The following is a 23,497-nucleotide window of genomic DNA, read 5'->3' as shown; positions in this document are numbered from 1 at the left end:
CCTTTACAAGGATAATGAGTCTGTTTTAGAGGCACAACTAGAAATACTCTTATTATGGAGCAACAATAAACATATTGAAATATAACTAATGAGGTGTCTAGGTTATGGCCATATGGTTGTTCAACATTTAACATAGATTGCTACTTTGACAAGCTTCAGATGAGGAATGGTTGTCGCTATGGTAACGGCTGAATGATATTCCGATATTTATGTCATCCTGTAAGTGATGTGTTAATGATCAAGTAAAAATTTGTGAACAAAAAGACATATAAGTCGCTCCTGAGTATAAGTCGCCCCCCACCCAAACTATGAAAAAAAAACGCGACTTATAGTCCGAAAATTACGGTACTTGAAAGCAGTGCTGGCGGAGCTGATGGGGGGGCACTCGGGCAGTGCCCACCCCCACCCCACCCCCGATCCCCCTCCCATACACACACACACTTGAAATATGCTTGGACCTCCTTCCATAAGGACAATATGGTGTATCTGAACTAAGAAATTCTGGTCATTGTTTGGTAGCATTTCCACGGGAATTGGTGGAGAGAACTCTTTGAAATGATGTGATCAACTTTAAGATGATGTCATCAAGAAGAAACTTGAAAGGTGACGTCATATTATAGAGCACCAAGTTCTGGGGGTATTTTTTGAGCTAAAAAAAAAACTTGAAAAGGCAATCAAATGGAAACAGAGCAAAGCCGAGTAAATATTTAAATCAGCACCCTTCTGCAAGTTAAAAGCGATATGTAGCCACCAGTAAAGAGAAAAGGGCTTGCTGACAAGTCGAAATAATGATACACAAGGCAATTTCATCCATCTTTAGTATTCAGAGTCTGAAGGAACGAAGATGTCAATAACGCCCGTGTTTGTTCATTCAAGCCGAGGGACTGCTGCTGGTATGAAACACTTTGTTCCATGAAGCAAAATGCCTCTTACTGCATTTAGAGTAAAAAAGTTTGTCAGTGTGGGCAGTGACATGAAAATGCACCGCTGGCACGGATGCCCTGTGTGTTAATGAAAGGGAAAGTAAGTTCTGTTCTTTAGTGTGCAATGCCTGGAGATCAGATTCAGCGAGTGAGCTGTCTGTTGCTGGGCACCCATTAACGTTTTTTCTTCGAGCTTGTGTCACAATTGTGACGGGCTGTAGAACAAAGGATAAAAAGAGGGAGGGGGGAAATGCATTAAGGTAGGATAGTACGAATCTCAATGACTGATGAGAAGCACAGGGGAGAGTCACTGGCGTATAAAAAAAAAAACATTTTTATATCCTTAAAGAGGCTCAAATGGGGATTGGAAGACTACAAACTTGTTTGCAGATCAAAATGAGAAAAAGCAAGGCCCCGTCCACCAGGAGAGACGATATCGAGAAGCTCTTCAACAATTATGCCTCAGGCCAGACCACGCTACCCGGCTGCTCCCTGCTCAGGTTTCTCCAAAAGGAGCAGCTGGAGCTCGCAGCCGACGAGGCCACGGTCCAGAGCTTGATCGAGAGCTACGAAATCGAAGAGGCGGGTGAGTGAAGTGAGCCGTGGGACGTGCCGAGCTGCTGGAGGCCTCCATGACAGAAATATAGCCTTGGGAAGCATTCATGTGATTTGTTGTAAAGCACAACATCTCCACACACATCACTGATCACAATATTTGGTACACTCACACCATTTGAACTGGTAAAAGCGTTTGTAAGCTGGAGTGGAAATTCCGAGGTCTGTTAAGGATCTCTTTGGGTTTTTGAAGGTAATATTTGAATAGATTTGCCACATTTTGAGGTTACAAACATTTGCATCATAATTAATTTTTTTATGAGCAGCACGAGAAAATATTTATGCTAATCGGCTAGTGATAGCACTGTTCGGACTCAAAGACAAATGTCGATGCCAAAAGATCAGAAATCAATCTCAAACTGAAAATTGATAATCAACTAAAATGGCATCAGCGAAATAACACGTCATCGCAGATTTACACCACGCATCACAGAAATTGAGATCTAATTGTCTATGTGCCCCAAGATTGATTGGCAGGATAGAAAATGGCCACCCTAATTGTAACTTTGCTTGCTCATGCTCTTGCAGCCATACATAATCAGTGCATGACATTTGAAGGCTTCCACCGCTACATGGAGTCCAAAGACTGCTGTGTTTTCAATCAATCCCACAAGTTTGTGTACCAGGACATGAATCAGCCACTCAGCAGCTACTTTATCTCTTCATCGCACAACACCTACTTGACAGGAGACCAACTCATTGGCAAAAGCCACCTGGATGCCTACATTTGGTAAGTCTTTGGCATACTTTGCCTTCCAGTTAAATGGTTTCACAAATTCACGGGGGAGAGAGTTGATTGGATAGCAGAATGATTTGCTACAGAAAATGTATGGATGGATGATTGAAAGCCAGGCGGCAAGATGACTGTCCTTCGCTTCCATGGCCTGAATCTTGCATTTGAAGAAAATGTGAGTGCCATTTATGTTAAACCTAGAGTCCTAGTTAACTTATAGTGACAGCTATATTATAGCATGTCAGGCTACATGTTGCTAAATCATGCAAGTGACTGGTGACCAGTCCAGAATGCAGCCAGTCTCTGTGTTGCCCATAACCTTGAACAGGATGAGTGGGAAAAAATGGATGGATAGTTACGATATTCTAAATGCTAACCTGTGCTGTTTAATAAGGACAGGCAACCTATGAAGGGTGAGCCATTCTGAATTTAGGATCATCAGTAACTATACTTTACAAGCTTGTATCAGCGACCTTTGGTTCTGCCTCACTTCTTTAAAGGGTAACAAGGAAATCTCTCACCTTAACCGTCCATTTAATGACGGTCTAGGCTGCTTTCTGGGGCGCCTCCGAGGGCATCGCCTTCATAGGTTGCAAGTCTGCCCAAGAATGCATCCCATGATATAACTAAAAATTTGAATCTGGTAGCTCACTCTTTTCCCAGTGAACCTTTATTGAGGCAGATCATACAACAAAAAGATGATAAAAGGTTTGCATCAGACATTTTGGGACTTTTCAAACCAAATCGGACACTGAACTGAACCTTAATGGAAAAAGCTTTTTTGTACCCATCAGATTATTCTCATTTTATGGAGACGCCTGATTTAGTGTCGAGATGCATCAATGCATTCGGTATTGTACGTTAATTAATATTTGCATTCAAAGTGCTTTGAAGAAAGGCTGCCGCTGTCTGGAGATAGACTGCTGGAACGGACCAGGTATGGAGCCCATTGTCTACCATGGTTACACCCTGACCACAAAGATTCTCTTCAAGGATGTTATTGCAACTGTGGGACAGTATGCTTTTGAGGTCGGTACCTTCAAGTGTTCCTATTGACCCCATCTCCTTTGCTACGTTAGCTTCAAGCATCTCTAATAGATGCATAGGATTTGAAAATGCTTCAATGCCCAAATTGTTTTTTGGCAGGCGTCTATTTACCCGGTGATCTTGTCTCTGGAGAACCATTGTTCCAAGAAACAGCAGGAAGTTATGGCTCACCACCTCACCTCTATACTAGGAAACAAGCTGGTTGATGTGCGCTTAGATCACCAGACCACGGGAGACCTCCCAAGCCCAAATGTAAGATTATGTGGAAACACGCCATCATGTAATTGGAATACTGGTCTACAGCAGTTAAGCTCCACTGAAGATAGTTTAAACCTTTTTTGTAACAGTTTTGCATTGAGACAAAAAATTATTCTTTGCCAGTTCCAAACTATTCCGACTCCTCCAGTCAAAACATTGCATCAGCCATGACTGAACAACAGATTGAGGGATAATGTGCACTTCAGCCTCTTGCCAATATGATGAGTTGGATGAAGGGAATTTCTCTTTGAGGAGATGCTCTGCGGGCTTTTTCGTCTTCGAGCCGCTCATATTTGTCATTTAAAATTTATCGCAAGAAAGTTTTTGCATCGAGTCAGAGTTTGACTCATGGCTCTCAAAGCTTCTTCAAGAAAGGTCGTCTTTATCGAATGAAGAGCAAAATCTGTGGCACTGAGTGCTAGAAAACTACAGTGGTGCCTTGAGAGACGAAAATTGCGTAATTATAAATCCAATTTGAATTATAGCAACTAATCACACGTGTCCTGCCTACGTCTCAGCTCTTCTCTGAGCGCGTTAATTATGGTACTAATATTAGTTGTTCTATGCAGATGATCAAGACTATATGACAGTTTTATTGTTAGTCTACATACTGTTGCCACACTGTTTTTGGTCAATTGATGCTGATTAGCATTAAGCTAGCTGCCTGAAAGGCAGATTTATGTGGTTGTTTTAAATACACAATGGGAAATTTTTTTAGTTTACGTTTAGTTTGACAGTAAACTTGCATTTGGAGTGCCGTTGAAAAGCTCAAAGCCTTTTTAAAAGAATTGTTCAATATTTGCCAAATTGCTGCATATTGATTGTGTTCACTTCACTGCCGCTGGTCAAAGAAAATTTGATCAAGCGACGGTTCCTATCTCAAAAACGTCTGATCACTCGAGTCTCAAGGCACTGCTGTAATTATAATTATAGTCCTAGTTGTAAATATTAGGTATCTGGGGGGGTTGTATGCATAATGTTACTTCAGGAGGAACACTGGCAAAAATAAAAAATAAAAATAAATGCTTATGCATGCTGAATTGGTGATGCAAGATTGAATGTTCCCTTTGGGAATAAGTGCAGTAATAGGCAATTTCATTGTTGGATAGAATGAAACAAGCAGACTTCACATGCACCATCATGCTGCATCAATACTGTAGACGTGGAGCCCAGAGATTTAATAAAACAAGGAAGTTTACAAACTTTTTTTAGCCTTTCTGAAATTAAGATCTCTTGCTTGGAACATTTTTTATCAGAAAAGTTATACACAAGAAAAATCTATCCATCCATTAACTGAACCAGTTATCCTCACGCGAGACGATATTTATCACAATAAAATCATATTGGATATAATATATATACATATATATTAGGGGTGCATTTCTCTAGTAACATATCTCTATACATAATTCGGTTTGATTTTGTGAGATTACTAATTGATTCTATAAAAAATTAAAGCTTTGATGCAATGGATTTTTGAAAGAGTATTATTATAATCCCTTTACAATATAAATGAATTTGTGCCAGGGAGATTCATTAAAGACTAAAAAGAAATATATTTGTCGCTTTTGTCATATTTCCTAACAGCCAAGCACAAGCGCTCCAAAGTCCAAACAATTACAAAAAGAAAATCAGAAATGTCAAAGCAATTTATACTGATTTCTTACTTTTTAAGTGTTTTTTAACCCGTTCAAACTATGATTAGGCTGATTCTTTTATTTGTGGACCAATGCACATTTTTTTCAATTATTTTTTTTTTCTACACCCCTCATATATATTTATATATATTATATATATTTTGTTTCTGTGTGTGTGTCTGTGTGAGTGTTTGTAAAGTGACAATGTCACACATACATTGCATGTGTGTATGTGTGTGTATAAATGGTCACGCAGGACCTAAAGTATAAGATCCTGATCAAGAATAAAAAACTAAAGCCCAATGCTAGAATAGATGGAGCATCAGGGACAGAGGCAGATGACAGTGCAGATGAGGGCTGGGAGGAGGAGGAGGAGGAGGAAGAAGAGGAGGAAGAGGAAGAGCATGAGGTGGATCAACCGACCAGATCAAGGTTCTGGTCCCTGAGAAAGTCAAGCTTAAAAAAGAAAGTGAGTCAGGGCTGTGGTAGCTAATATTAAAAAAGCTAAGGCGTCGTGAAGACAAACTCGTATGTCTGCCATCTTATTGCAAAGACGTGACTGTTCTCTTGTTTCTGTGCATCTGAACGCGATGAGCAGAAGAAGAAGGTGGTGGTAGCGGACGCTCTGTCCGACCTCGTCATATACACTGTGTCTGTCAAGTTCACCAGCTTCAGTCACTCCAAAGACAATCAGAAGTCCTGTGAGAACACATCCATGGCTGAGAAAAAAGCCCGCAAGCTGGCCAAAGTTTCAGGTATAGTCACTTTTAAAAAGAGAAGCCAAGCTCAACTGTGCATTTTGGTGAGAATAGCAGATTTGAATGATTTACAACCACTGTGAGCTCAAAGCAAAATCCCAGCAGAAGGTTTTTTTTTTACTTCTGAAGCATTCATCTTTGGTCATAATTCTCCAAAGGGCATACTGAAAACAACATATGACTGAGAGTCCACTCGGGAGAAAATGAGCAAAAGTTGGCCTCGTCATTGTCATGGAAGTACGAGACAAAAGTTTATTATCAACTGTAGCGCTTTCACTATGGCTTTCGCGCTTTAGAAAAACAGCATCAAAAGAAAAGTTGCAGTGCCTTATCCCTAAGTGATTTTTTTTTAGCCACAAAGTTGAGTGAATGTATTTTGCAATACTCCTCGTACTTTTGATATGCAGTACGCAATGACAACAAAATGTAAACCTAGACCTTTTTGACATAGATGGTTTTGCCAGTGTGTCAAACTGCTGCAGTATTGTCAGATTTAAGTTTGAAGTATCGGCGACCTCCTAAAGTACCCAATACTGACAGTAATTTGTTCTAAAACATTTTCTTTCACCTTATTGAATGGCTCGTGCTTCATCTTCAGGTAAAGATTTTGTTCTGCACAACCAGAGATTCTTGACCAGGATTTATCCCGCGGGCTCCAGGACATCCTCGTCCAATTACAACCCTCAAGAGTTCTGGAACGTTGGATCGCAGCTCGGTGGGTCAAAGAGACGATCTGCATTGACACACAGGGAGAAAATTGTCTGAGAAAATGTTCTTCCATGGTGTCCTGGGATACGAGTTCAATTCCGTGTCTATGCTTGTATCTCACATCGTATTTCACCGTTATATGGGTATGCCATTTATCAACATTTTCCAATGCCAAGCAAAAATAAAATTAATCGAGCTCTTTATAATATTACTTATAGTACTTTATGAAGTCTTTCACAGTTGACTTAGTAAACCGCTTTAATACAAGATTCTTTTTTTGCAGAGGATAAAGAATATATGACTGGAAGTTTCGCTATATTGTCCATTATGTTGCGGACCCATTTGTGTTGATGCCATTTGCTCGCCTATCTGTGGCGTTTTGGCATTGTGTTGGCATTGAGCTTGTGTGTTAGCATTAGGCTAGCAAAAGAAAAGTTGTGTGGTTGTTTTGTATACACAGTGTGTAGTTCTCTCTGTTTTATATTTAGATTCACAGCAAACTTAACTGGAAGCAGCCTTAAAAAGGTTGAAACTAACCGCCAACCTGCTGCTTGCTATGAAATGAGGTGACTTGAGTTCAATGTCACCATATTTATTTTTCCCATTTCAATATATTTCATATTTATTTTCATCAAAAACATGATTATCTTTTTGTTTGGAGTAAAACATGTTTTTCATTAAACAGTGGCTTATGTGCACAAAAATTATATGAAAGAAGAACTCCACTTGAATGTAACGTATGAGGTGTGGGGACAAGCTCTTAATGTTTGTGGAGGAAAAGACAAATATTGCGTCAGGTGAATGAGGGGGATCGTATTAATTAACAGTGAAAGGAACATTTTCATGCCATTCACCTTCTGTTCCTTTTCTGTTTGTCAATTTTGTTTTTGGATGCGGGCAGTGTCTGATTGCACATTGCCAAAAAAGTCACAGCCTTGAAGCTGGTGTTACTTTGAGTTCTTTCTGCCACCTCGCCGGCTTGCCACAAAGTGAGCCTGACATGAAGCCCTGCAGACTATTTTGCTATGCTGAAAGATGTTGCAGCACCAGACAGGCTGGAATGGATCAATCTCCGTTAAATCAGCCGAACATTCTCTCAAGTGATGCAGACGGGTGGTTACAAGTGACGATTAGAATTATGACGTGCTAGAAAGATTGTCAAAGAGATCACAGTTGTCATTTGCTGGCTTTTTTCCAAAACGACGTTTCACTCGATTAGGCATAAAACGGATGACAGCAACGCGCTCATTTGGTGTTCTCAAATGCCTCAGAGGATGGCTGAAAGTCATTGAATCATCTCGCATTTAAAAATTGAAGATATTTTGCTGTGTTTTTCCTTTTCCTCATCCTACTAACACCCTGTTGTACTTTACAGTGGCACTTAATTTCCAGTCCCCAGGATTGGCCATGGACCTTAATGATGGCCGTTTCCAAGACAACGGAGGCTGCGGCTACGTCCTTAAGCCTGCTGTGCTCATGTCTCGTGAAAGAAGCTTTGATCCAAGCTGCAGTCAACGTGGTGTTGCACCAACACTCCTGCTGCTCAAGGTATTGCTTTTTGGCAACAGTGATGCTTTGGAGACATCATGGTTAGGCTTCCAGGATTTTTATTTGATACATGTGGCTTGTTGAAAAACTTTGTTCTTAACCATGCAGATGGTAAGAGGCATGAGATGGTGGGGGCCGAGTGGGCGTCGGCCCCAGTTATCCACCTTGAGAATGAACATCAAACCTTTGTCAGAGCCTTGGGAAAAATCAAAGCATGAAACATATCACATGGTGGCATTGACCTGAAAATTCCATAGCAATTCCCAATTAATTTCCATCACAATGTTGTCATTCTTTAAAAACAAGACAAACAAACTTTTGGTTGTAACAAAAGTTCACCAGAGAGCATTATTCAAAAGAGAAGCTCGCACAAAGAAGAAAAGCTTCTTGGTTGCATGTCTGAAATATAAATGTAGTGCATTGTATGCTGCTGTGGCGGGGGAGAGCATCACCTTTATTCACATTGTCACTTTTTATGATTTGATCGTTTCAAGGGAAACCTTGTGATGTCGACCTAGTCGACGCCATGGGGATTTTGAATAACATTGAGTGACACACCCTTGTAAATTATTCATGCACTCAGGAAAACTAACACCCGCTTTTTCTTTTGTGTTTAGCATGAAATTGGCAAATTGATGCAATGGGATGTTTTTTTTAAGAGCCCGAAGTTCAATCCAAGATGCTACTACCGTCATTTTCGGACTATAAGTCGCGTTTCTTTTCATAGTTTGGGTGGGGGGGGTCGACTTATACTCAGGAGCGACTTATATATGGGTTTTTTTTCAGAAATGTTCAAAAAAAAGAAAAAGTGAAACCGCGATAAACGATCCGCAATGTAGCAAGGGATTACTGTAATTTGAATTTCAAGTGACGACAGCAGCTCGTCAATCTTTGTCCTTTATGGAAACAACCGCCGCGCTGCTGACGCAGCGTCGCGCTGCCTCGTCGTTATTCCACAGATCTACTATATGACTATATTGTAGCTTTAACAAAGTTCAAGGAAAGACGTGGGTTTGGTAAACGGCTCTTTATTTAACAAAACAAATTTACAGGCGTGTGGCGGCGTGGACTTCCAGCCACGGAAGTGGAAGAGAGCTCCATAGAGTAGGACCGGGCGTACGTAAAAGCATTGTCCGAGCCCGGGTGGCTGTCCAGGGACGGTGGATGGGGGTCCTATTCTATGGAGCTCTCTTCCACTTCTGTGGCTGGAAGTCTACGCCGCCACACGCCTGTAAGTTTGTTTTGTTAAATAAAGAGCCGTTTACCAAACCCACGTCTTTCCTTGTACTTTGTTAACGCTACAATCTAGTTATATACTAGATCTGTGGAATAACGACGAGGCTGCCGTCAGGGCGCACGCGCGGCGATGTTGACAAAGGACGAGGAATTTGATTGATGGATTTAATGATTTGGAGTGCACAGATGGTTTGATAACATTATTGCTTCTATAATAGTTATTTGATATCTAATTTATATATCGTTATATGGGCCTGTGGAATATTTTGAAGTGCAAGAGCCGTCAGCGGCGCACACGCATTGTTGACAAAGGACGATTGATGGATTTAATGAATTGGAGTGACGCAGATGGTTTTATTAACGTGTTATTTATGTAATAGTTTTTTTAATAACTCTGAATTTTACGTCAGGGCCGTTCTCAGCTCTTAGTTTGTGTTTATGTCACGTTAGCATACCTATCGTTTAGCCTGTTGTTGCTTGTTGATGACTGTTCTTGGTGTTGGATTTTGTCGAATAAATTGCCCCCCAAATTGCGACTTATACTCCGGAGCGACTTATATATGTTTTTTTTTTCCGCTTTTTTGGGCATTTTATGGCTGGTGCGACTTATACTCCGGTGCGACTTATAGTCCGGAAACATACCATGTGCCTGCCAACAGGTTATATGTGGGTCCAATTTACCGCTTCCAAAAATGGGGAAGAATCTGTACCCCTTCGTCAGAGTTGAGATCCACGGGATCGGATCGGACTGCAACAGAAAAAACACAAGCACAGTCAAAAACAACGGTAAGTACATCAGCATCAAAATGTGTGTGTGTGTGTGTGTGTCTGAGTTAATTGCCAACTTGAATGCCTCATCACTTTGTCAACCTTGACGTTCATTTCAAGATTAAGCTCAGCGATTTCTGTCTCATTTGTGCACTCTGTGCTTGTTCCAATTGTTTTTAAGAATTTCAACCTGCTAGAAAAATTAAAACATCATCACGCAAGAATTGTCAATACTAACTGTGCAATACTTGGCACTGCTTTTCAATTAGACATTGAGTGACCGGAAAGTCCAAAAACAAACTGTGGTGAGGCGCAAAAGTCTTGGCGCATTGATCCACCCATACATTTTCTGTACACAATACGGACAATTTAAAGTGCTGTCTACATCAAATGTGGAAGACTGAAGAAATGGGGATCATAAAGAAAAATATTAAAATGCATAAAATAAGATCAAAACTTAATTGTATTACAGTCAACGCCACTGGTCGGCTTAATAAAATAAAATAAAAATCCACTAAGGTGCCACAGTGTTGCACTTCATTATGCCTCTGCTCCTTTGTTCTCCTTTTCCACACCTCCTCCAGGCATGCATTCATCAGGTGGGTCATCAGCCTCACCTGTTAATTTTGTGAGCCATGCTGGGAGATGTAATACCTTTTTTTTTTTTGCCCCGGGTTATGGAAAATATACCCCGCCAAAAACCTGCAAAGGACAAGTGCAATAGAAAATGGATGGTTGAATGTACCTTCAATGTAGGGGGTAAAATACTAATAAGCATTCATAATTGGTGTCATTTATACCTATCTATTTGGCAATTCAACCAATGCTAGCATGTGCTGGCATTTCTGAAGGAATTGCGCTTTCCAGTAAAACTGAGTAAAGGAGTTGATGACGATTGCAGCTTTGAACCCCTACTGGGATTCCGACATGAACTTCCGCATCAGCATTCCCGACGTGTGTCTCATCCGCTTTTGTGTCCGAGACCAGACCGGCTTTCTGTCCAGTGACTTCGTGGGCCAGTACACGCTGCCTTTCAGCAGCCTGAGAAGAGGTCTGTCAACACTCCTGTTTGTTGCATTTTAGCTATTTGAACCTTGACCGCCCACTCCATTTTTTTTCCTACCTTCAGGATATCGCTGGGTACCTCTTCAGTCCCGATCAGGATGCAGTTTGGATCCAGCCTCTCTTTTCGTTTATGTCTGGTATTCCTAAAACATAGACCCGCAAAAAAACAACAACACACGCACGCTGCCAACAGAGACGAGTGTAGCAGAGCAACAACAAACGGATGCAAATAAAGCCAAGCCTCAGTTATAAATATCGGTTTTATTAAGAGAATTGATACGCTATATTCCTCCCAGTACATCGCGGAAAATAGCACCAAAACACTCAAAAAGCAGTCCTGCAATATCTATAAACTGTAGTGAAGGGCAAAATCCCTCGAGTGAGGTTGCAGATTTGACACTTGCCAGGTAACAGTAATGCTCCACGGCCTCTACTGTATTAAAAAACAAAAGCTCCCCTGAAGCATCACTCCCCTTCCCACGTGAGTTATCAAGCAGGGAATCGTATAAATAGCATCCACAGAGGTATACATACATTATTGAAGTCATTCCAGTGAAGAAAAATCTATTTCTGTTCAGCTTTATAACCAAATCCAATAAAGCAGACGGTGAGAGGAGAGCTGTCAGCAGGATGCCGTTAAGATAAAATTAGTAGCTGTGTGATCAGTGAGTGATATCGTGGCTAGGTGGGTTTTACTCATAATAGCCAGAGGTGTTTCTTTTTTTTAAACGTATTTGTAAAAGATGAGCGCAAAAGGAAATAGGTCCAGTATTGTTGGAAAAATGCAGCGTCATGCAGCATAAACAGTCTTCTGCCATTTAGAGACAGAGTTATTGGGCAATGGATGTTGTGGAAAAAATATTTTAAGTTTTCTTTTTTTTAATGTTTAAACCAGTGGTAAATATTTTACGTACCACCCAAAAACAAAAAGGAAAAAAACCCCACAAAGTTTTTACTTTGTTGTAAAAAATAGTATTTCTATTAGTACAAAATATTAAATTGTATCTTAACAAATATTTTACAGAAAACGTTTCTTAAATATTAAATGAGGCAAAAGAAAATACATCTACTAGGGAAAAAAAATCTACTCGACTACCTTTATCTCCATGAGTCAACATTTGATTGGCATTCATAAAAACAAAAAAAACTCGGTGCTTTCAGTCACCGCAGTCCAAAGTTTTTGCAGTTGTAACTTGATCCACAATCCTATTCACTGCATTGTAGTTGAGATAAGAGACATTGTGGTTGCGCCCCCTGTCGGCTACTAGCCTGCAGTCAAGCAACTCAGGTCAAAGTGCCGAGTTTCTCAATGTGAACCAAGTCTCCTTGTTGAGCAGCTCCTCGTCCAGTTTGATGTTGGTGGCAGCAACAAACGTCTTCTTGCTCTTCACACTCACTTCCAGCACCATCCCATACAGCAACGGCACATTGTTGTACTCCAACTGTGAACCACATACATTTTTTCAAGTTTTTTGCATGTCAGCTGTAACTTTCAGAAAAGTTGAGCAGCTTCTAGTTTATCAAGTTTTGTTCCTCCATCTTACAATAATGTTTCAATGTGTATTTATTGTATTAAGTGTACAGTTATTTAGTTTTTATTTAGATATATATATTTTCATCCTTGTGCAGTTTGATGGATTATATTTACTACCTACATATGTAAAACAATTCCCGATGCAAAACCTTTTATCCAGTTACTTCAGCGTAACGTTACGTTCATTAAAGACTCAATTCTTCAAAAGTGTGATTGTAGTTTGTCTTTTTTCCAGGGTGCCTACTACCTTTCCCCAAATTCCGAGGTTTTGACTGGTTTTGTATGCAAGCTTAAACTCAAATTTAAAAGCAGTTTTTGATCTATTAAATTTGAATAATCAGTCTTGGTCTTTTAATAATTAAAAGACTTACCAGTCACCAAGTATGATACAAAATAATATACAATTTAATTGATTCAATAGCAGATTCAAATATGAGATTTAATTTTCTTAAGATGTATTTTGGTAAATCACATCCAAAATCACACTCGTTTCAAATTTTGTGAATATTCTTGGCATCCTCTTAGATTAGGTGGAACGCATGCTGGTCAGTAAAATTTAAGTGTGACATCATCACACCATGTCATTTTATCACTATCCTGTTATAAAAAAAAATATATATATACGTATATTTGTACCAGTTCATTGAATGTAGGGCTGTCATTATTCCGCACTACTTTAGTCTTTCTCTTGGACTTCCGCTGAGGGTCGGGTCTCAGACACGTGACCACGTAGGCATCAGGATTGGAGCCGTTGGCCATCTTCTATAAATAATTAATAAAAAAACAAAAAGGCTTTTAAATTCATGAGAAAGAACATTGAACATGCTGTTTTTCATCCCACGTGGCAAGCTCACAATGTTCTTGAGGTGTTTTACCAAGACCCAGAGCTTGCACTCATTGTAAGAAATGCACAGCTGGATTTGAGGAGAAGCCTCTGTAATGAGAAATCACAAGGTGACGACCAATACGATTGCTTCATCAGAAAGCTGAGAGAAACATCAAAGTATGATGCAGTAGAATAGACTTTGTCAAAACGTCTGATGAAACTCAGCCTGCCACATTTATTTACCTTGTACCACAGACTCTTTAACCATTTTGGGTCCATCTAAGAACAAGCTGCACACAAATTCATTCTGAAACCAGCAGATTAGCATATACAGTCATATAATGTAAAAAAAAATAATTAAAAGACAAAAATGGACATAACACAAAAGGCATCAAGCAGACATACTCCCTTGCAAGGTCCCTCAAAAAGCTGTTTGAGGTATTTATTGAGCAGAGCCATCTTCCTGCTTGGGGTGAATGACATCATATACCAGCACGGGAACCTGGAAATGAAAAGAACTAGAACCAGAAGGTACCGGTTTGATGAGAGTGTAATGGACTGCGGACTCACTGAGGCAGAGCAGATTCAATAAAGTGTTTCTGGAGCTGCTTGTGGATCATCTCAAAGTCCTCAAATGTCATTTGGTTATACCAAAAGCCATGGTCAATGGTCACTTTCAGGTCATAGATCTGAAGAAAAAAAAAAAGCAACAAAACTTTTGTTTCAGTGGTAAACAACAACAACAATAATAACTCACCGCAACTTTGTCCTTGATGGTAAAATCCCGAATGACGGCATCTTGAATGTTGGTGCTCGGAGCAGGAAGGCCATCCCGGATGGGGGCAGCTGGCTTCTTCCCTTGCGCCATGCTGTGTGTCAAGAAGTTTAGCTTGACCGCGACAGAACCCATGCTCTCCTTGATCTTCCTAAAACACAATGTGACCGTTTCAGAGATCAACATGAGTAGGAACCCAGTTCAGTGCAGACCAAGAGGTGCTGGAGACTTGGTAAGGGTTCCAGGACCTCCATATGTCATGTCACGGTGATGTTGTTGGAGTACATCAACAAGATGAAGGGACAAGCAAACAAGTGTAAAGAATAATGATTATCACTGGCGGAGCAGGGGGGGGGGGCTGTATGGGCATTGCCTCCAACCCCCCTCCATTGAAATATGCAAGGTGCCATTTCAAACTTTCCATCCAACACCATTGGGAACATCTAATGAATCTTTAGCATTTTTTGAAGGCTTATACGTATATAGATAGATATAGATAGAGATCTTTTTTTTATGTGTTCATTTACTTTGTGAAGTAGGATGTGGCTTCCAAGTCAGTGTCGTGAGGTCTAAGTTTTCTCTGGATGTATTGCAAGTCATGAGAGTCCTTCAGTTCGGGCATTCCTGCATTGGTCATCTGGAAACAATGCAAACACACACACAACCTAAGAAGAGTTTCACAACTACCGCAATGTGGGAGTGTTGGTCTTACGAGTTCCAGCAAGCTGAGTATGAGGCCAGATCTGTATCTGATGATGTTGTAAGCTTCACAGCAGAGTTCCACAAAGCGATGCAAGCGCTGAGGCTTCTGCCCACCACCTGTGATGAAGTGCTGCATCTCTGATGTGAAGATGAAAGGTGATCGGTCCCTGCGTTGTTAAAAGTCAAAGATATGAAAGGTTCTTCCAGCATTTTGTGTTTAATTTCACTCCTGCTACTGACCTTTTAAAGTTTCCGATCTTCTGCGCATTGCCCATGATCTTGCCAAAGTCGATGTGGAACATGTGCCCGCTGTGCGTTAACATGATGTTGTCGTTGTGGCGATCGCAAATCCCCAGAATGAAGGTGGCCACGCACCAACCTGCACATGAGTGAATGAAGCGCATCACAGCCTGAAAACAAGTGGTAGGCAAACAGGAACGGGAGTTAACAATTAGTCCTGAAGGTCGACTTCGATCGGTTATTCGGGAGCTCTCCTGACATTTTCGTAGTCATCCTCGGTTTTGTTCCACATGTGGAACCACTTCTCTAGGGTGTCATGTCGGAGGGTCCCACCAAGACCCCACTCCTGCTGGATCTTCCCCAGCGTCACCGCCTCGGGAACCACTTCTATGAGGCCTGTCAGCCGGCAAAAATAAACAATAAATGAAACACACGCAAAATTGACACCACAAAATTAATCGATTAATCGACAAGGAAATCAATTATCATATGGATTGCCTCATTTTAAGAATTGAGTCATTGTTTAGAGCCATTTTTAACTCAGGATTGTCCAAATCTTCTGATTTCAAGGGTCTCAAAAGTAATAATTCTTTGATTTCGATAGGCCTTTGTGAAAATTGTGTTTACCGTATTTTCCGGCCTATAAGGCGCACCGGACTATAAGGCGCACCTTCAATGAATGGCCCATTTTAAAACTTTATCCTTATATAAGGCGCACCGGACTATAAGGCGCACCATTAATGCATCATGTCAGATTTTTAATCCAAATCAAATCATTCTCCATTTTATCTTTTTTATTTCAACTTCAGACGGAAACAAATTACTTTATAATCATAAAATAATGATCCATAGTCTTTTTAAGTCATGATTCATAGTCTTCAGCGGGCCACTTATGATTGATTTCATGACACAATGCTTTGGGCCAGTTTAAATTTAGGAATTTGGTCCATATATAAGGCGCACTGGGCTATAAGGCGCACTGTTGGTTTTTGAGAAAAATTTAGGTTTTAAGGTGCGCCTTATGGGGCGGAAAATACGGTAATCAAATTTCAGAAATTTTCAAACACCTACTTTTACTTTGGAAAACAACAACCACCACAGTAAATTGTATATCGATTAATTGATGGATTAATCGATTGTTATGTTTCTTACATAACTGGATAGTTCAGTGTGTCTTTTAAGAAACGTTTTTTTTTTCTGCCGTTTGTCAGATGTCAATATTAAAAATCAAGTCACCCTGAGTCATGCCGGTAGAAAGACATCTGTAGGTGACCATTTGTAAGTCCAGCCCTTCATCGAGCCACACCCTGTCCATCAAACGGACCATCTGCAGCACCAGCATGTCCTGACGCAGGCTGTCTCCTGTCTGAAGAAAGAACCTCAAATTGAGTTATGAAAAACGTGGCTCGCACTTCTTCTTGACAGGTCCCAACTAAAGAGCCAACAAGGATCAATAAAGTGCTGCTTTATGACCAACCTTGCAGATCACAGCAATGTTCTTCGCTAGCGGGTCAGTGCAAATGAAGGACACCCCCAGAGGAGATGTATTGGACTGGTAAAATTTACAGGCCTGGAAATAAAAGCTCACATTAGAAAACACTTGTTTCAAGATGTATGCTGTTGATTGTGCAGATACCGTGATGCATTTACATCCAGCTCCACTCCCTTGACATGGACAGCAACATTTAAAGGTAGACAGCAGCTTCCCTCGTCTTTAAAGAACTTCTCAATCTTCCCCTTTTCTTTGTTCAGAACCGTCTGCAACGACAATCATCATGCGTGTAGAAGGTGGGACTTGCCGCTGAGTCAGAGCAACGCGAATGAGTTCAAAAGACCTTCCGTCGCGTTTTCTCAGACATCCGGACCTTCTCGGCCACTTGCATGAGTGCCGACAACAAGCGGGTTTCTCGGTCCAGTTCCTCCCGCAGCGCTCGACCGCAGCAGAAGCGAAGGGCCGCGTGCACTTTAGCGAACCAGCTTTGGTAGTGCGGCTCTGTGCATGCATCCTCCAGCAGCCTTGGAATGGAGCACCGAGGGAACACTGTATATTACTATTTTGATGTGACGCAATTGAACCATTTCTCATTGTGTTGACTTGTTTGACTGTCACGCAACTCTAACAGTATATTAACGCCGCAATCCCTGGTTGGTTCCTGACCAGAAGAGTTGATGAGCAATCCGAATGTTCTTTAGCGATCTCTCCAACAGCAACATGACCAGAGCTCCATCCAGCTTCCACTCGCTCTTTAGAGCCTGCAAAACAAGATGATGATGATGAAGAACTAAATAGCAGTGAAGGAGATGTGTCTGTTATGGTGCTCACCTGAACCAACTGCGGCAAATACAGCTCAAGCTCATCATCGGGGATTTGTCCAAAAAACTGCACAGCGGCCTCACGCACGGTCTGATCTGGAAAACTGCACCAAAAAAAGTTTTTTTTTCTTCTAGAATCGGTAATGTGGAATAAATGGCAGGGATCAGTGCTCGTCCCTTACTTATCGGTGAGAAGGAAGAGAGCCTCCTCGGCAAGATGGATAGCCCAGCGGTCGACAACCGTGTAGATCTCTGTCAGGTCCTCAGGCTGCCACCTGGGGGCGCCACCCAACACCAGGTGGAGGAAGGTGCTTGCTTTGTCACAGTTGTGACGTTTACTCCACAGGAAGCTCTTCTCGTTTTCTGACAGTCTGAAGAGAAACAAAACTGAGTTGTCAAAACAAGTCAGTGTTGGTAGGAGAATATAAAATAAATCATTATGGCTTCTTCACTACAATCATAAGTAATAATAATAAAAATAATAATACCAATAATAATAATAATAATACATTTATTCTAAATTCTTCAAGTGGGTAAAAAAAGTGTCTGGAATGCTTTTCTTGCACTCACAAGGAAAGGCAGAGCTTCTTGGAGACTTGTAACATTTTCTTTTCCAGATCTTGGCAAGGCAAAGAGAATATGAAAGACCCAGGGAGCGCAACAGGCCTCCGGTACATCCAATTCACCTCATCTGGAAACTCAAGCTGCATATTAGAGCGGATGAGAGTTGAGTTTTTTTTTTTCAGAACAGAGCGCAAAGCTGTCTAATACTCCTCACCTGCAGGATGACCCCCACTGTTTGTCTGTGGCTGTCAAACAGGGCTGGAGAGGGTGGTGAAGACAGCATGGCCAACATGGACAAACTGAGCAGGATGGTCCCTCTTACCAGAGTTCTACGCACACAGTTTTAGTCAACAATCTGATGGACACGGTGAAAGCTATTGATCCTTGTGGTACCTGTCGCTGTAAAGAGGTAGAACGGCCCATGCCAGCAGCTCGGGGCTTTTTCCTCGCTTTGAGCCCATCAGCTGGAAGGTCAGCATACTCTCGTAGGGCTGCTCCTTTATTGGGACAGGAAATGCCATCCTGACATTCAAAAACAAATGTTTGTTTATATTTGTGTGTTTTGCTCCTCAGTATAAACAGCAAAGTTGAACGCCGCAAAATTTTTAGTTTTCTGTAAGTAAAAAAAAAAAAGGACGTTGAACGGCTGCCTCACGTGACATCACAAAAGGTGAAAGCAAATCTTGTGAGACGGCGGCTCAGTGTGCATCTAAAAGATTAGCTTGCCAGTTAAGAAATGTAAAACGTTAAATAAAACATTTATTAAAGGCTGCATGGAACGTGAACTCACATGCGGTTACAACGTAATTTCTGCTCAAAGGACAAAGCAGTGCTGATGTTTTCAGAAACCACAGCTGAGCAAAGCTGCGTTTCGCCATACGTCAACTGGCAGGATATAGAAAAGCAGTCAAACCTAGAAAAAAAAATGAGAGAGGAGCCATAAGGATCTTTTTTTTTTTTTAACTGTGGCATACTTGTGTCATACGTGGTCATCCAGCTAGGTCGCAGTTGATAGAGCGCGGCCAGGTTGAACTGTAACAGTTCACTGTTGTCCTCCACATCACGAGTCTGAGGTGTGCTGGCGATTTCCAGAGTTCTGAAGTTGGAGAGGAAGTTTGCAAAGAAGCTCTGCATGACTTTCAGCACGGACTTGTGCAGCGCCTGCATGGCTACAAGACACACCATTGAAAAAAATTGAAGTAGTCCAAGGATGCTTGCTTGAAGAGTTTTTGTCCCGTTGATTGATCATAATTGCAATATTTAAAGATACAAAATCTACTCACCACTCTCACATTCGGACATTTCCTCATGACTCTGCAACAAGATGCATCAGATACATGAATACTTGAGAAAAATTGACATAGGCGAGTCCACCTACCAGAGGGATGGGGTTGACTCTGTTGAGCCGGCCAATGGCGTCTTCCAGCTCCTCGCTTGAGAGGCCGCACAGGAGGTCGGTGATGGTGCGAACGTGGGCCACCATGACGTTGACGTTCATCCCCGACTGCACACATCGAGAGACTTTGAAATGCTTCATTCACAAATATTCTACCCATAAACACTCTTGACTGACTTTGTTTTTCATCAGCGTGGCCTCCTCTCTACTGTAGCTTGTGAGCACATTCTCCAGACTCAACCTAGGGGTCAAACACAAAAGCATACACACACCTATATTTCCTGTAAACAAACGGCAAATATCATCATGACAGTTGTAATAAAAAGTAAACAAAGCCCATCCAAGGGCGTGACCGCTCTCTGGCTTACTTGCAAGCGTTGAAGACACAGACCGGCCGTATCAGCTTGAAGAGGTGACCCGGAGGTTTGTCATCCCCTACCTCAAGGGGGCAGGGGAGAAAAAAAATAGACTATTATATTACTCATTGATGCACTTTTAGAGTGCTTGTTTCAATTAAATAAATGATCTATCTATCTATCTATCTATCTATCTATCTATCTATCTATCTATCTATCTATCTATCTATCTATCTATCTATCTATCTATCTATCTATCTATCTATTATTCATTGATGCACTTTTAGGGTGTTTATTTGAATGAACTGAATTCAAAAGACAATTATAATTAAAGGGAATTAAAATTTTATGTATGTATGTATGTATGTATGTATGTATGTATGTATGTATGTATGTATGTATGTATGTATGTATGTATGTATGTATGTATGTATGTATGTATGTATGTATGTATGTATGTATGTATGTATGTATGTATGTATGTATGTATGTATGTATGTATGTATGTATGTATGTATTTATTTATTTATTTATTTATTTATTTATTTATTTATCCATCCTTCACCTAATACAGGAATTGCTTTCACGGGCACACCAACAGAGACATTAATATTGCGGAGCAGGCCCTTCCTTGGCCAATTATTAACGTTTGAGACGGTTGGTGGTGACTCACATCCCTGGCCAGGCTGCGTTTCAGGTTGCTGGAATGGAGCAGTCGAAGGGGAAGGTCCATGTTGAATTTGCAGTGCATTTGGACGACCTTGTGCACACCCAGCAACTCGTAGCTGTTGAAACGTGGAAATATTCAGTCAGGAAAATAAGAAGTTTGCTCAGTGAAATGACTTACTTGTGAAGATACTCCTCCAAATTGCACAACTTGAGCACATAATAGTCGGCGGATTTGTGAGCGAGATCGAAGAGCTGGATGATCTCTTCGATTAAACTTCGCACCGTCCTGTTCACTAGACAAACACAATTCATCAATTTAACATCACATACCCTACTCACAAAAAGTTGGCTAGTTTGAGTGAAATTACAGGATGACCCAATATGTATGGGATGCCATTTGTAAAGTGGTTCATTGCTACAAATAAAAGCAACTTTTAGTCACTTTTAGCTTCCGCGTTAAAAAAAAAAACCTAGTTGGCATTTGAACATCCTGAAATTTCACCCAAAATCTGTAGTGTATATTTGGTTTTACAGCACTAGTGAGGCATAATACCTGTGGTTAGAATTGGAAGTTGGTGACTTTTATTTTCGATCGCCACGGAGACGGTCAGCTCGACCTGATGCAGCAGCGCAGGATGGATACGTGACACTTGAGCGCACACCACACCCGAGTTGTGAGCAATTTGTGTGTGCGGATAGCGCGACAGCAGACTGGGTGGAAGTACAAAGACAGTTTGAGGCTCAGGCGTGCACAACACAGACATTCTTTTCAGCCTACTTACTTTTAATTACAATAATTACACCTGGTCCACACGACACATTTTAAGCAAATGGCACTTAAGGGAGCGTCGTTTTTGAAATGTTTTTGATGAGGATGAAATTGTCATCCCCTACCTCAAGGGGGGAAAATATATGACAATTATATTATTCATTGATGTACTTTTAGGGTGTTTGTTTGAATGAAATGAATGGGAAAGGTCTACTGGCACGGATGATTTAGAGCGCCTCATTGTTGACAACAAGTGTGGGCACGTCATTGTGAGAAAGGCAGCTTGAGTTGGCCCAAAACATTTTGATGTCTTGCATAACATCTTACTTGGATGTAGCTTGACAGAAAGTAGCCATCACCGCTGTGGTGCCTTCTGGAGCTTCTGTCAGTTTGATGACCCATTTGTCCTAATGTGAAAGACAATCGTTTAGGCCTTTCGCTGTCAATTCTAGGCAGAAAAACGATGGCGTTTACTCACCAGGTTATCTATTTGTGTGTTTGATCGGGTCAATTTGTGCACATGGACAGTCAGGTCACAGGAGAACCTGTTTTTGTTGTGGCCAGATGGCCCGTGTTTCCTGGGCGGTACAGGTGGGGAAATTTTGTCCTGACCAATTGGAGGCTTGGCACTCGGGATCGGAGGGGCGGTGCGGCGGGGTTGGAGAGCCTCGCGGCTTTCTTGCCGAGCATCGCGAGGATATCCTCGGTCATGAGTCAGCGGTTCAGAGATGGATTTCAAAAGTGGTGGGCGGTTGACTCTTGGGAGTTGATCATTGATCTGATTTTCAGCAGCAATATCGATGTCCTCGTAAAGATGAGACTCAAATTGACTTGCTGGCAATGACGCGGAGAGGTCAATGTTTGCATTTTGTCTGTGGAGAACTCGAGGTGGTGGTACAGGGGGTGGTCCAAGCCGCGATCTAAGGGGATCCATCACATTGTAAGCCGAGTGTGTCTTGATTCTGGAGTGTGTCACGCACACTGCAAAAAATGACAACAAAAAAGTTTGAGTGAAATTATACGACAACAAATGCAGGTGAACTCTAATTGACCGTCTGTAAAATTATGTGTGCACATGACCAACTGGTTCTTTCAGGCCTTCCTGTGCCTCTTCTTGTAAAACAGAATCTAAATTAACCAGGAAATGTATTGGCTGATTCACAGCTCAAATATGTTCAGCAAAAACAAAATACACATAAATCACAATTACAGTAAACATTCAGATTACAACGTTTTGACAAGGTCAAATGAGTTCCCCTATAAAGGTTCTCGTGCATTTTAGGTTCATGCTGAGATTTCCCTCAAGGATTGACTCTCCCGACTTATGTATGCGACCTGATTTTAGGGTTGAGTCTAATCATTAACAACCTTTCAAATCTTAACAGGAAATGCTGCAACGCGCCACAATGTCTCAGGACCTACTCGGTTCACAAGACAAAACATGACAAGCTTGCTGAAAAACACAGAAACACCAACATCGGGTCTTTTTGTTTTAGAGAAGGAAGTTTACTTCAACTTGCTAATATACACAATCGGATGTGGTTTATATACATAAAAAGGTGATTGAGATGTGTCCTCCTTAATGGAATTAAAAAAATCAAGAAAATGAATAAAATGAAACTAAAATGAGTTGCTTGTGACCTACCATTAGCAGTGTGGATCTGGTCCCATCTGTCTTGTAAATTAAGGCCATCATGCTCAGCGAGTTAGACCTGAACACTTGCTGGTGTCACCAATATGGATTGACTCCTCCCACTTTCCTTACTTCCCCTCACCTGAACCACCACATCGTCGACACGCCCTCTGCTGGAGGAAACACATTATCACAGTGAGAAAAAAAAAAGTTTAACTTTCATTTGATACCTTATTCACTGATTGGCACAGTGGGAATTTTGTTTGCTTTGTGTTATTGAACTTATCATGTTGGACCTTTTGAAAGGGAAAACGAATTGGAAGGAAAATTCAAATGGTTCGAAAATAAAAGTGGAAAATCCTGCACTGGCAAACTTGTCCTTTGTATATACAGTAACGACATATTCAGTGGCCACGCCTCCTGA

General features: G+C 41.2%; 2 protein-coding genes across 2 annotated transcripts; one reads left to right on the top strand and one right to left on the bottom strand.

The window, feature by feature from the left end:
* The first annotated feature begins 1,319 nt into the window (after positions 1–1,319).
* LOC133156634 (1-phosphatidylinositol 4,5-bisphosphate phosphodiesterase zeta-1-like) lies at positions 1,320–11,443 on the top strand. The gene is made up of 11 exons (XM_061282507.1): positions 1,320–1,509; positions 2,067–2,268; positions 3,156–3,300; positions 3,418–3,570; positions 5,470–5,682; positions 5,812–5,968; positions 6,570–6,686; positions 8,055–8,227; positions 10,123–10,249; positions 11,133–11,282; positions 11,361–11,443. The coding sequence occupies exons 1-11, from the start codon at positions 1,320–1,322 to the stop codon at positions 11,441–11,443; spliced, it is 1,710 nt and encodes a 569-aa protein (XP_061138491.1).
* A 94-nt stretch (positions 11,444–11,537) lies between these two features.
* On the bottom strand, positions 11,538–23,231 carry pik3c2g (phosphatidylinositol-4-phosphate 3-kinase catalytic subunit type 2 gamma). The gene is made up of 33 exons (XM_061282506.1): positions 23,086–23,231; positions 21,919–22,421; positions 21,768–21,847; positions 21,225–21,382; positions 20,850–20,964; positions 20,676–20,787; positions 20,015–20,085; positions 19,824–19,887; positions 19,629–19,754; positions 19,534–19,564; positions 19,236–19,419; positions 19,041–19,163; positions 18,644–18,772; positions 18,465–18,579; positions 18,257–18,390; positions 17,869–18,057; positions 17,697–17,790; positions 17,532–17,626; positions 17,209–17,389; positions 17,024–17,131; positions 16,851–16,943; positions 16,610–16,739; positions 15,633–15,769; positions 15,374–15,543; positions 15,144–15,300; positions 14,959–15,068; positions 14,414–14,582; positions 14,227–14,345; positions 14,062–14,158; positions 13,900–13,963; positions 13,685–13,764; positions 13,467–13,592; positions 11,538–12,738 (listed from the first exon to the last, which is right to left on the bottom strand). The coding sequence occupies exons 2-33, from the start codon at positions 22,372–22,374 to the stop codon at positions 12,586–12,588; spliced, it is 4,170 nt and encodes a 1,389-aa protein (XP_061138490.1). The 5' UTR covers positions 22,375–22,421; positions 23,086–23,231; the 3' UTR covers positions 11,538–12,585.
* Between the last annotated feature and the right edge of the window lie 266 nt (positions 23,232–23,497).

Source organism: Syngnathus typhle, linkage group LG7 (assembly GCF_033458585.1).
Source record: "Syngnathus typhle isolate RoL2023-S1 ecotype Sweden linkage group LG7, RoL_Styp_1.0, whole genome shotgun sequence".
Taxonomy (NCBI): Eukaryota; Metazoa; Chordata; class Actinopteri; order Syngnathiformes; family Syngnathidae; genus Syngnathus; species Syngnathus typhle.
This window is presented reverse-complemented; position numbering and strand designations above follow the sequence as displayed.